The sequence below is a fragment of the Theropithecus gelada genome, chromosome 12 (assembly GCF_003255815.1).
Source record: "Theropithecus gelada isolate Dixy chromosome 12, Tgel_1.0, whole genome shotgun sequence".
Classification (NCBI taxonomy): domain Eukaryota; kingdom Metazoa; phylum Chordata; class Mammalia; order Primates; family Cercopithecidae; genus Theropithecus; species Theropithecus gelada.
This window is the reverse complement of record NC_037680.1, coordinates 106,892,884-106,905,947: the sequence shown is the minus strand read 5'-3', so window position 1 is coordinate 106,905,947 and position 13,064 is coordinate 106,892,884. Positions and strand designations below refer to the sequence as shown.

Here is a 13,064-nt window from a genome sequence, read left to right as displayed (position 1 = left end):
TCTGTGTGGTAACAGTTCATTCTTTTTATTGCTGAATAGTATTATACTCTATAAATTAGTCATAGTTCATCTACTCTCCTGTTGATGAGCATTTGGGTTGGTTCCAGATTTTAGTTATTATGAATAAAGCTGCCATAAACATTCTTATACAAATCTTCGGATGAACATATTTTTATTTCTGTCATGTAAATACCTAGGAGTGAAATGGCCAAGATCATAGGTTAGATTTAACTTTACAGGAAATTGCCAGGCACTTTCCCAAAGTGGTCGCTATCATTTTACATTCCTACCAGCAAGGGATGGGCGGTCCAATTGTTCCACATTCTCATCTGCGCTTGGTATTGTCAGTCTTTTTAATTTTAGCAATTCTAGTGAGTGGATGATATCTCACTGTGACTTTAATTTGCATTTCCCTCATGATTAATAATGTCATACACTTTATGTTCTTGCTGGACATTTTGTATCTCCTGTTCTGAAATGTCTGTTCAAATCATTTGTCCATTTTTTGAATTGGTGATGTGTCCTTTTATCATTCATTTATTGGAGTTATTCATATTTTGTGAGTACAATCCTTTGTTAGATATGTGTATTGCAAATATTTTCTCCCAGTCTATGGCTTGTTTTTTCCTTTTCTTAATGGTGACTTTGGATGCATAGTTTTTAATTTGGTGACACATAACTTACCAAGTTTTTCTTTTATGATCCATGTTTTTTTGTGTCCTTTATAGCAAATTACTGCCTACTCTCAGTTTGCAAAGACACAGTCTCATGTTTTCTTCTAGAAGCTTTATACTTGTAGTATTAACTTGTAGATTTATAATCCAACTTGAATTATATTTTGTGGATGTTGTGTAGTATAAGCAGAGGTTTATTTTTCTTTTTTTTTTTTTTCAATCTTTTTACAATTCATTCTACTTTTGCCCATTTCTCCAATTTCTACTCATAGTCTGAGGCAGTGGGCAGTGGTGAGCCTCAGGTGCCTGTCACCTGGAAGGTGCCAGATACTAACATATGAGATGTGGATACTGGGGCCAGGGGGATCCCCACAGTCCACAGAGAGAATCAGAGCCCCTGAGATGTGGGCAGTAGAAGTAACATCATTCCCTTCATTGCCACAGCCTGGAACACCCTGGTTAAAATACAAATATTGACTCAAAATTTGTGCCTAGGTACAGTTGGCTTGGGATCTGTGGATTCACCCAACCTCAGATTGAAAATATGGGAAAAAATTAAAAATAATAAAAGGCCAGGCATGGTGGCTCATGTCTATAATCCCAGCATTTGGGGAAGCCAAGGCAGGCAGATCACCTGAGGTCAGGGGTTCAAGACCAGCCTTGCCAACATGGTGAAACCCTGTCTCTACCAAAAATACAAAAAAATTAGCCAGGTGTGGTGGTGGGTGACTGTAATCCCAGCTACTCAGAAGGCTGAGGCAGGAAAATCACTTGAACCCAGGAGATGGGGGTTGCAGTAGCCAAGATCACGCCACTGCACTCCAGCCTGGGTGATAGAGTGAACTCTGTCTCAAAAAATAAATAAATAAAATAACAATACAAATTTAACAACTATTTACATAGCATTTAGATTGTATTAGGTATTGTAATCTAGAGATGATTTAAAGTATACTGGTGCATATGCATAGGTTATACACAAATACTATTATGCCATTTCATACAAGGGACTTGAGCATCCAGGACTGAGGGTGGTGGGTATTCCTGAAACCAATCCCTCATGGATACCAAAGGAGGCATGCACAGTATTTGATTTCCTCTAGACCTTTCTCTGACTTGGATGTACCATAATATGAAAACGAGATACCTCTTTTTTGAATCAAGGTATAGTATTCACAAATCAACACACCCCATTCTTCATACTGACTTATTTTACTTTTCCCCTGTTTAAATGCCCGTTATTGCTTCTTTATTTTCCAAAAACTAAACTCCAGATTCCCTAGCACAGGGTGTCAAGCCCTCCAGAATCCACTCCAAGTTCTTTCTCCAGAATCGGCTCCCAAACCCTCCCTCCCACACTCTGCAATTCAACCACATGGTTCTGAAAGGCCCCCACCAACCCTCTTTTCTGTCTTCATAGCTTTCATATGCAGCTCCTCCTCAGTGTATCAGTATGTACTGGGCTCTCTTCGTGACTTCTCCAGTCTTCGTTTGGAGAAACAAGTTGACACAGGACTGCACTGAATGATAAATTTTCTAATACAAAGAAAATTGTTTTATCTTTGAATGTATCTGCAAATATCAGAGAAGGTTTCCTCCTTTCCTATGAAAAGGCTTCACTCATGTCTTCCTTGAAAAAAATGGAGACTTCAACCCTATGTTTTACAGCATCAAAATCAAGTCCTGGCTGAGCAACCATTTGCAGGATTACTTGGTTAACATCTATCACTCCCACTATATGTAAACTCCATAAGGACACAGAACATGTGTGTTTTTTCATCATTATATTCCCCCTGGGCTTGGCATGTAAGAGTCACTCAGTCAAACATTTGTCAAATATGAATGAAGAGTGAATGAATGAATTAATGAATGAAATGGGCTTGAATCCCCCAAAGCTGTTGAGAGCTATAGTTACCATTTTGGAAGCTTCTATAAATCTCGTTTAAATCAGGATAGGCCATCAGGTTAATCCTGCTGAACAATGCTTCCAGATGTGACCAGCCAAACGTCTTCTCCAGTTCACTGAGTACACAATACATCACTCTTGTCACTGGGACCAGGTTTCTAAAAGCTTCTTGAAAATGCTTAAAAATATTAAATGGAGAATTATGTAGTTAGAGATTTATGGGTTCCAAAAGACTCTTTGGTGGTAGATAGAACATCTGTTCTCTTGTGAAATGCTAGAATTTTGCATATATTTGGATGACTTCTTAAATGTCCTCCACCATAAAAATACAGTCTTAATTTTTTGAACCTGACTCTCTGACATTGTTGTACACTTAAGAGGAGAGAGTTATTTTAAATAATAAATGTGGGTTCAAAGTTGAATGTTATGTGTGGCTTTAGAGCCTGGCCAGGTTATTTCAGGAGTGGCCTTAACAAGGCTGTTCTGTTATGTGGATGATAACCACTACTAGGATTGGCCTGGCCTGACAGAGCTCCAGGAAACCAATCAACCAGCCCCCTACTGTGACTCCTGATCAAAGGGCACAGAAAATTCACAAAGACAAGAAGAAGGCTTGTCCTCAGTATCCCTAAAGGCATCCACTGCTAACATTAACTTGCATTCTAGGGCTCTAGAAACGTCCAAAGATCAAACAATGATTTGGAGAGACAGTAGCAAGCATCTGCTTCCAAATGTAAAATAACATGACACAACTTCCCTGTGAGTTTCAAAAAAATCTCTGTTTCAAGTGTTTCAATAAGTAGGCTTTGGAATGAAACGCTGCCTAGCTCACTTATTTACTTTAATTATGGCTACCATTAGTAGATTGCATACATGCACCTAGGATGATCTGCACCCATGCAGCATTCCCATTCTCTCTGCTGCCCACCTCCCTCACTGTGGCCCTCCCCCAACATTTACTGCAGAAGAAGGGAGGTTTTCTGTGATGCCTGCTTCTCCTGTCACCTCCTAACCTACAGGATGATGAAGGTCCCCATTCACAGGAGGCCCTTTAGCCTGTTCATTGCATCTTGAAGTTTGGCATAATTGAGTATGGACCTGGTTTACCATCATTTGGAAATTCTTACTTACTTCATACATCTGCTCAGAGATGAAGGAGCGGTCTCGGAGGCCCATAAGGAAAGGAAATGGTCTTGTTATTGCACTTGCAATCTCTACCTTGTGTTCTCTGAAGAACCTGAAAATGGGCTCAGGGCAAACCTGCTCCTGCAGGTTCTGATCCTCTGTGTTCTGTATATCTGTGACCATTCTAAGAAACAAAGATACAACGTGGAAATAGATACTGAGTTTCCAAGAGGTTTGTGGTGGCTAGAAGATTTTAGACATGAAGGATGGCCAATGGAGAGCCAACATGTGTAAAATAGGCTTTCTTGTGGGGAAATCAGAATGAATGAAATTTATTTATTTTGGGAAAAATCAAGGTGGAAAAGATGAAAACAGTGAACTTATTAAAGACTTAAATGTTAGATCTAAAACCATAAAAATCCTAGAAGAAAACCTAAGCAATACCATTCAGGACATGGGCATGGGCAAGGACTTCATGTCTAAAACACCAAAAGCAATGGCAACAAAAGCCAAAATTGACAAATGGGATCTAATTAATCTAAAGAGCTTCTGCACAGCAAAAGAAACTACCATCAGAGTGAACAGGCAACCTACAGAATGGGAGAACATTTTTGCAATCTACTCATCTGACAAAGGGCTAATATCCAGAACCTACAAAGAACCCAAACAAATTTACAAGAAAAAAGCAAACAATCCCATCAAAAAGTGGGCAAAGGATATGAACAGACACTTCTCAAAATAAGGCATTTATGCAGTCAACAGACACATGAAAAAATGCTCATCATCACTGACCATCAGAGAAATACAAATCAAAACCACAATGAGATACCATTTCATACCAGTTAGAATGACGATCATTAAAAAGTCAGGAAACAACAGGTGCTGGAGAGGATGTGGAGAAACAGGAACACTTTTACACTGTTGGTGGGACTGTAAACTAGTTCAACCATTGTGGAAGACAGTGTGGCGATTCCTCAAGGATCTAGAACTAGAAATACCATTTGACCCAGCCATCGCATTACTGGGTATATACCCAAATAATTATAAATCATGTTGCTATAAAGACACATGTACACGTGTGTTTATTGCGGCACTATTCACAATAGCAAAGACTTGGAACCAACCCAAATGTCCATCAATGACAGACTGGATTAAGAAAATGTGGCACATATACACCATGGAATACTATGCAGCCATAAAAATGGATGAGTTTGTGTCCTTTGTGGGGACATGGATACAGCTGGAAACCATCATTCTCAGCAAACTATTGCAGGGACAGAAAACCAAACACTGCATGTTCTCACTCATAGGTGGGAATTGAGCAATGAGAACACTTGGAGACAGGAAGGGGAACATCACACGCCGGGGCCTGTTGTAGGGTGGGAGGAGGGGGGAGGGTTAGCATTAGGAGATTTACCTAATGTAAATGACGAGTTAATGGGTGCAGCACACCAACATGGCACATGTATACATATGTAATAAACCTGCATGTTGTGCACATGTACCCTAGAACTTAAAGTATAATTAAAAAAAAAAAAAAAGACCTGTGCATAGAAGTAAAAAGGTTCGCCCTGTTCCAATCAAACTATTATAAAGAGACCTTCACCTGAACTCTCTAGGGAAGATACACAATTAAAAGACGTCAAAATCTTTATAGGAATTGACATGATGCTGTGGTAATTAATTTTATATGCCAACTTGGACGGTTTTTTGGGAAAAGATTAACATTTAAATTAGTGAATTTGGAGTAGGGCAGATTGCCTTCCATTGTGTGGGTGGGGCTTGTCCAACCAATTGAAAGCCTGAATAGAACCAAAAGACCAGTGTCCCCAAGAAAGTAAGAATCCTCTAGTAGACTGCATTCAGACTGGAGCTGCACCATCAGCTCTCCTGGGTCTCCAACCAGCAGGCCCACACTACAGATTTTGGACTTGTCAGCCTTCATAATTGCAAGAGCCAATTCCTTATAACAAATCTCTTTCTCTCTATATACACATCCTATTGGTTCTGTTTCTCTGGAGAACTTTAACTTACAGAGAAAGAAATAAAAATCTGGCTGAGATATTACAGAACTCAACACTGAACTGCAAGTCTTCTTAGTTAACAACAAAGAGAGGAAATCTCAGGAGTCATAAAGGAGATGTATCTCCTCCATCTGTAACTGTAGAGGGAGGGTGGTATTCTCCATCACAAAATTGGTTCAAAGACTCTCATCTGGTAAGGTTTGATTAAGAATAGTCACAATAAGGCTGGGCGCGTAGCTCACGCCTGTAATTCCAGCGCTTTGGGAGGCCGAGGCAGGCGGATCATGAGGTCAGGAGATGGAGACCATCCTGGCTAACACGGTGAAACCCCGTCTCTACTAAAAATACAAAAAATTAGCTGGGTGTGGTGGCGGGCGCCTGTAATCCCAGCTACTCGGGAGGCTGAGCCAGGAGACTGGCGTGAACCCAGGAGGCGAAGCTTGCAGTGAGCCGAGATCGCGCCACTGCACTCCAGCCTGGGCGACAGAGTGAGACTCCGTCTCAAAAAAAAAAAAAAAAGAATAGCCACAAGAAAATGACTCTTTCTATGGTCCAACATGGAGATTTGTGTGAATATGCAAAACTAGGACACACTGATCTGTCTACACTTGGAGACCTCTGGATTTCAGACATTAAGGCTGTGCCTGGGAAACTAATTTTTACTCACAAAAGTTTGTAGTTCTGATTCTTACTTGCTAAATTGTTCTCCTTGCTAATAGGCCTTAACATATTTATCTGTATTTTTAAATGGTATGAAGACTTACAGATTTTTTTTTATCCCACAATGAAAGTCATTGGGACTTTCCATTCCTCAAACATGCATCAGGATAGAATAGAGGATCACTAAGATTTCCCATTCCCCAAACATGCACCATTTATCTGCCGAATTCTGTTAAAAAAGAAAAAGACTTCTGGTTTAAAATGGTTGATTAATGACAACTGTTTTTCTCCTCTCTCACTAGAATGTCTCCTAAATGATAGGAAAGGAATTAAAGTTACAATGATGAAGAGAAAGGAATTAGATGAGAAATTTTAACCTAAATATGACAGAGAAAAAACGGTCAGAGGGGTACTCATTGCTATTGAAGGTGGAGGATGGTTCCTGAGGTCAGAAAAGGATCCAGCATGTCCTGCAGCCTCCCAGAGATGCAGTGGTGGCTGAGAAGGAGATGCAGAGATGAAAATCAAGAGATTGTTCCAGAGGCGAAATTAAAAACGGTTTGCTCTACGACACAGAACACCCACAATCAGGCAGAAGAGTGGAGGTTTCTTCTTAAGAAAAATATAAATGACTCAGAGAGAAGGACTTCAGGCATTTGGTATTTGCTCAGTGAAGCCCACAAACTTACAAGCCCATCTCATTAAATGGAGTTTCAAGTTTGCTTTTCAGCATCTTGCTGGTAAGCATGAACAGACTACAACAGACCACAGCATGTGTGGAAACCTACAACATTAAGGAGTAAACCAAGATAAGCAAAAGGCAAAGAAGTACCCTAGCAGAAATAGGGATGTTTCAGGGAACAAAAGAGAATTTCTAAACAACAAATATTATCATACAAAAAGAGAATATATTGTACCAAAAATTCCATGCAGAAAAGAAACAACCAGAAAATAAAACAGAGACCTTGGAAATTCAAAATTTCCCAGAACAAATGGGGAAAAGCCCTAAAGGGAAAAATAGATAAATTTGAAAAGCTAAATGTCTAAAATAATGATGCAAGCCTATAAGCCTAGAGGTAAGAGGAAACTACTAAAAAAAAAAAAAAAAGTGTATACCCATCCAATTCTTGAGAATGGGTCCAAAAAAATTAACATGGAAAGATGTATACCTTGTTCAATGATTCGTGCATGAGGGCAGAATCAATACTTAGACAGACAAGGACTCAAAAAATATTTTGCTCATGCACCTTCTGTGTTGGTCACACATTTTTCAATGTTCTTTTCTTCTGGGCCAAGGTAAGATTGTACCTCCTTTGGAGCAATGGGAATCACTCCAGCAGAAGAGCTCAGAGCCAGCACCTGGTTAGGCACGCTCTCTGTTCCTCTACCACAGTGACTGTCATTTCAGATGGGGTGGCTGCTCCTCAGCCAGAGACAGAGTCCAGGATGAGGGTCCTCTGAGCAGAGGCCTGGTGACCCGTTGAGATTTGGGAGTTGTTTGTTCCTATAGAGCACCCTACTCCATTTTTACTGACACTGTGTGGGACAAATTATTTGATGATGTACTACAATTAACAGAATCAAGAAATCAGTATCCATAAAGTCTTGTTGTAAAGGAACTGAAAGCATCACTAAAAACCAGTTAAAATCCTGATGTCTCAAATTTATAAATTATCTTAGAACAGTAATTCTCAAAGTGGGGTTTAGAGACTCCCTAGGATTGTGCAAGACCCTTTCAGGTGTCACCAAGGTAAAACTGTTCTCATAATAACATATTATTTTCCCTTTTTCTTTCTCATTCTTTCATGAACATACAATGAAATTTTTCAGAGGCTAAATGTCCTGTGATGTCACAACAGATTGAACGCAGAAGCAGATAGGAGAGTCTAGCTGCCTTCTACTGATATTTAAAAGATGCATAAAAATGTAAAGCAATGCTAATCCTCTGGCTAATTTATTTCTATTTTGAAAAGTTCTATTATTTTTCATAAAAATACATCACTTATATTCACGGGTAATAAATTCACTACTATTATTTCTAAATGAATAAATACATATTTTAAGTGTTCAAAGTTTTAATTTCTAATATGGTAAATAGCAACAGATATAACCCAATAAACAAAAGCCAATTCTTCGGGGTTCTCGATAATTTTAAAAAATACAAAAATATCCTGAATCCAAATATTTGAGAAGGACTGTTCTAAAAAGACAGGATATATACTGCATATAATAAAATTATAGCAATTTCAATCTTAAGCTTTAGATTCTATTTTAAAGGTTTTTTTGTTGTTTCGTTTTGAGACGGAATCTCGCTCTGTCACATAGGCTGGAGTGCAGTGGTGCGATACTTGGTAAAGTTTTTTTTAATTGAGTGAGGACAAGTAAAAAATTGAGTTAAATAACTTATTTCAAATAAAAATTCAAATGATACAGTTATAAATTTGATGCTCTCAGAGAAATATACATTAAAGAATTAATTAAAAACCCAAGTGTAACGAATAGAGTCAAAATGAGGCTATAAACTTTACAAAATAATGAGAAAGAAAACACGCTCTTTTTCTTATAGAAAATAAAGAGGCATAAAATATAAAAATAAAAAATCCGTAAGCAACAAGATATTTAAAACAGATTAAGTTACCATCTTAAATTATAAACGGTCAAAATAGAATCTAACTACAAGAGACACAACAGAGATAAAGTAACATTAAAAATGTTAACAGTCAAAAGATGGGCAAGTTTCATTAAGCAAATACAAATGAGAAAGAAGGTAAAATTCTCAATACTCACATTTAAAAAGCAAGATTAAAGATTACCAGTGGGAAAATCTTTCATGGCTGTTAAAAAACATTTTACTTCCAATTCTTAGCTTCTCAAGTAGATAAAAGTAAAAGAACAAAGATATATAAAATGTAAGTTTTAAAAACTGGCAAAATTGATTTTTTAATAACACTGTGTTAAACACAAAAGATCATACCATGTATTTGGTCCTGAAGTAATTTCAATAAATAATAATGAAGAGAAATTGAACAGGTTACATGCTCTGGCTGTAAGATAATACTATAATAAAACCAAAATTTTAAACAAAAAGAAAGTTTGTCTTAAGGAAAGACTCTAAACTTCAAAAATGTAAAAGTTCACTAAACTCACTGATTTTAGCTTCAACACGCAAGGACATTGGAAGTCATTGCTTCCATTCTCACAACAACAACTAAAATCCAGCTGAACAAACTATGAATTAACAACTTTTCTTCTGTCTCTCAAAGAACTGAAGTCACAAGGCAAACTGCCCCCAAATCTGCAGATACAGGCAAATCCAGAGAATTGTCCAAGATCAACTACCTGAGGCAGAAGGCACTGGAGTCATAGGCTGGGAGGAACACATCTATGTTATGTTTGATGAATTGCTAGAGGCTGAGTGTGGAGCAGCATGAGCGAGTGTGGGAAACTCCTGGGGGTCATCATTTCAGGGCAGGCCCCAACCTTTTGTGGATTTTACCTCCAGAAACCCCAAGAAAAATCTCTTCATCCTTCTGACAGGAGGAGGGAAAAGAAAAGTTTTTTTAAAAACCAAAGCATTCTCCATAACAAAGGCCTACTCTCTAGGGAAAATGCTTTAACCATTCTAGGGGAAGGGTGACTACCAAAATCTAGCCTCTTCTGGACATCCTGTCACTTCTAAAAAGGGTGGAGGGTGAGGCCGGGCACGGTGACTCACGCCTGTAATCCCAGCGCTTTGGGAGACTGAGATGGGCAGATCACAAGGCCAGGAGTTTGAGACCAGCCTGGCCAACACGGCGAAACCCCGTCTCTACTAAAAACATAAAAGAAAATTAGCTGGGCATGGTGGCAGGCACCTGTAATCTCTGCTACTCAGGAGGCAGAGGCAGGAGAATCGCTTGAACCTAGGAGGCGGAAGTTGCAGTGAGCCAAGACCATGCCACTGCACTACAGCCTGGGCAACAAAGCGAGACACCATTTCAAAAAATTTTAAAAAAGGGTGGAGGGAGCAATTCTTTTGAAAGTAACAGTCCAAGGTGCAGTTCCATTAAAAGATTGAGATGTAATCATAAGATTATAGACCACTTCCCTTCTGACATGTTACCATTCCATCAACAGGGTTCCTGTATAATAAGAGCAGATTACAGCTGGAAGAGCTGCAAGAAACAGACTATTTAAAAAGGAGTTCTCAGAGAAACCCAGAGAAAGCAGGGGAAAGAAAAACAAGAACGCTAGGGGAATTTGACACCTCTGCCACCTACAGCTAGAATAAACATTAGATATGGCCCATTTCCTACCCATATTAATATAAAACCTCACATTGAAGGCTTATTTGCCTCCGTTCCTATTACCTGACTTATCATGTCTGACTTTAAAAAAAAATTATAAGACATACCAAAAGGCGAGAAGTAACACAGTGTGAAAAGACAAAGTAATCATCAAAACCAGACTCAGATATGATGGATTTTCCAGTTTTTAGACAGAAATGTAAAATAACTATAGTTAATTAATATCTTAAGGGTTCTTTAAAAAGCAGACAATACACACGAACAGATGGTTAAGTGGGCAGAAAGATGACAACTCAAAGACATAATGAAAAATGAAATGCTAGAAATAAAAAACAATGAAACAGAAATGAAGAATGCCTTTGATGGGTTCATCAGTAGCCTGGACATGGCCAAGGAAAGAATCAGTGAATTGAAGATATGTCAAAAGGAACTTCTCAAATTGAAATGTAAAGAGAAAAAAAGAGGAAAAACAAAACAGAACACAATATCCAAGAATGCTGGAATAATTTCATAAAGTGTGACAAATATGTAACTGGAATATGAGAAGGAGAAGAAAGAGAAAATAGAGCAGAAGAAATAATCAAGTAGTGATAGCCAAGAATTTTCCAAAAGTAATGACAAACAACAAACCACAGATTCAGGAAGCTCATCAAACAGCAAGTGGCATAAATATCCAATGATCTAGATTTAGACATATTGAAACCACCTTTGCAAAAATTATGACAGTGAGAGAAATCTAAATTAACTGACCCCATCTTGCTTCTAACCTCACAAACTGTCCTTGCTCACTCCTAGGTGTACACCAAGCTAACAATGAGAAGCATTTAGTTTATAGTTTAACTTTAAAACAAAGATTATAACAATCCCTTCCCAAAACTTACCCTCTCCTTGCTCTGAGACCAAAACCACTTTTGTAAAACTAACAAATTGGCTACAAGATTAGAATTATGGTTCAGGAGTCATGTAGCTGGAGGTCACAAGAGTCATAACCACTCCAGTTGCTCCTATAGATAACTTCAGTATTATAAAGCCTAAGACTGGTGTTTGAGGTATTTTTCAGACCTTGCATTCTAATGGACCAGCCAATACCACAGGATTGGTAACTAGGTCCTGTGACCCCCACCCAGAAAATGACTCAGCACAGGAACATCACTTCAACCCCCAGTGATTTCATTCCCAATCTAAGCAATCAGCATTTCCCTGTTCCCCAGCCCCTGTCTACCAAACTATCCTTAAAAAAGCCTACTCTCTGAATTCTTGGGGAGATGGACTTGAGAAACATCTCCCGCTTGCCTGGCCCTGCGATTATTAAATTCTTTCTCTCCTGCAACTCCTACTGTTTGCAGTGTGTGGCTTTTCTGGGCAGCGGACAAGAAGAGTCTAGTTGGGCAATCACAATTTTATATTCAAACTGCAGTATAACAAAGACAGAGAAAATATTGAAAAAAGCCAGGGGGTGGGGGAAAAATAACAAACCAACCAACCCTTACCCACGAAAGAAGGATAAAATTACATCAGATTTCTCATTAAAAACCATGCAAGCAAAGAAAGTAGAAAGAAATATTTAAAGTGATGAAAGAAAAAAAAAAAGCCTATGTGGACTTCTACATCCTGTGCAACTAACCTTCCAAGTAAAGTAGAAATCAAGATTTTCTCAAATAAACAAAAACTGAGGGAATTCATTGTCAGAAAGCCTACCCCGTGTGAAAAAGGTAAAAGAATTTCTTTATGCAAAGGGAAAATGATATGGGCCAGAAACTCAGATTTATATAGAGAAAGAAAGAGCATCAGAGAAGAAATAAATGCAGATATAATAAAATGTTTTCAATTTTCCTACTCTAACTTGACCTACAATGAAGCTGTTTGGTCAAATTAATCATATCAACAACATAGAGTGGTTACGGGACATAAATAAGTGGAATGACTAGAAGCCTTCCTGTTCTTTTTAACATTGTCAGTCATTTCACAGTGTTAAAAAGAGCAGGAGGACAGAACTTGGGATGTTCAGTTGCTTGGTGTATTCTCTACTCATTAAGTGATAGAGTGTAATTAAAATGGACATGATTCGCTGTAAACATATATTACAAACTTCAGGGAACCACTAAAAATGTTTTAAAAGAAGTATAATTGATATGCTAAGAAAGGAGAGAAAATAGAATCATAAAATGCTCAATTAAACCAGAAAAGGCAGGAAAAAAGGAAGAAAAGATGAAAACGATAGGTACAAAACAACATTCACAAATGTGGTAGATATTAATCTAACTACATTAATAACCACTTTAATGCCAATAGTCTAAAACACCAATTAAAAGCCAAGAGATCAACAGAGTACATAAAAACACAGAACACCCAACTATATGTTGTCTATAAAAAAGTCATTGTAAATATATTT

The 13,064-nt window shown here is 38.1% G+C and overlaps 1 protein-coding gene across 5 annotated transcripts in view; it reads right to left on the bottom strand.

The window, feature by feature from the left end:
• The window catches only part of SP140 (SP140 nuclear body protein), a 91,087-nt gene that overhangs the window by 74,980 nt on the left and 3,043 nt on the right, over window positions 1-13,064 (bottom strand). For 4 of the 5 annotated variants that reach the window (XM_025404050.1, XM_025404051.1, XM_025404052.1 and 1 more), the window contains exons 2-3: window positions 3,709-3,886; window positions 2,587-2,755 (exon numbers count right to left, since the gene is read on the bottom strand). In XM_025404050.1, coding sequence (XP_025259835.1) covers window positions 2,587-2,755; window positions 3,709-3,886 — 347 coding nt within the window. Of the gene's footprint in view, window positions 1-1,893; window positions 2,208-2,586; window positions 2,756-3,708; window positions 3,887-13,064 lie in introns of those variants that run through there. The other variant, XM_025404054.1, reaches the window with a different exon arrangement.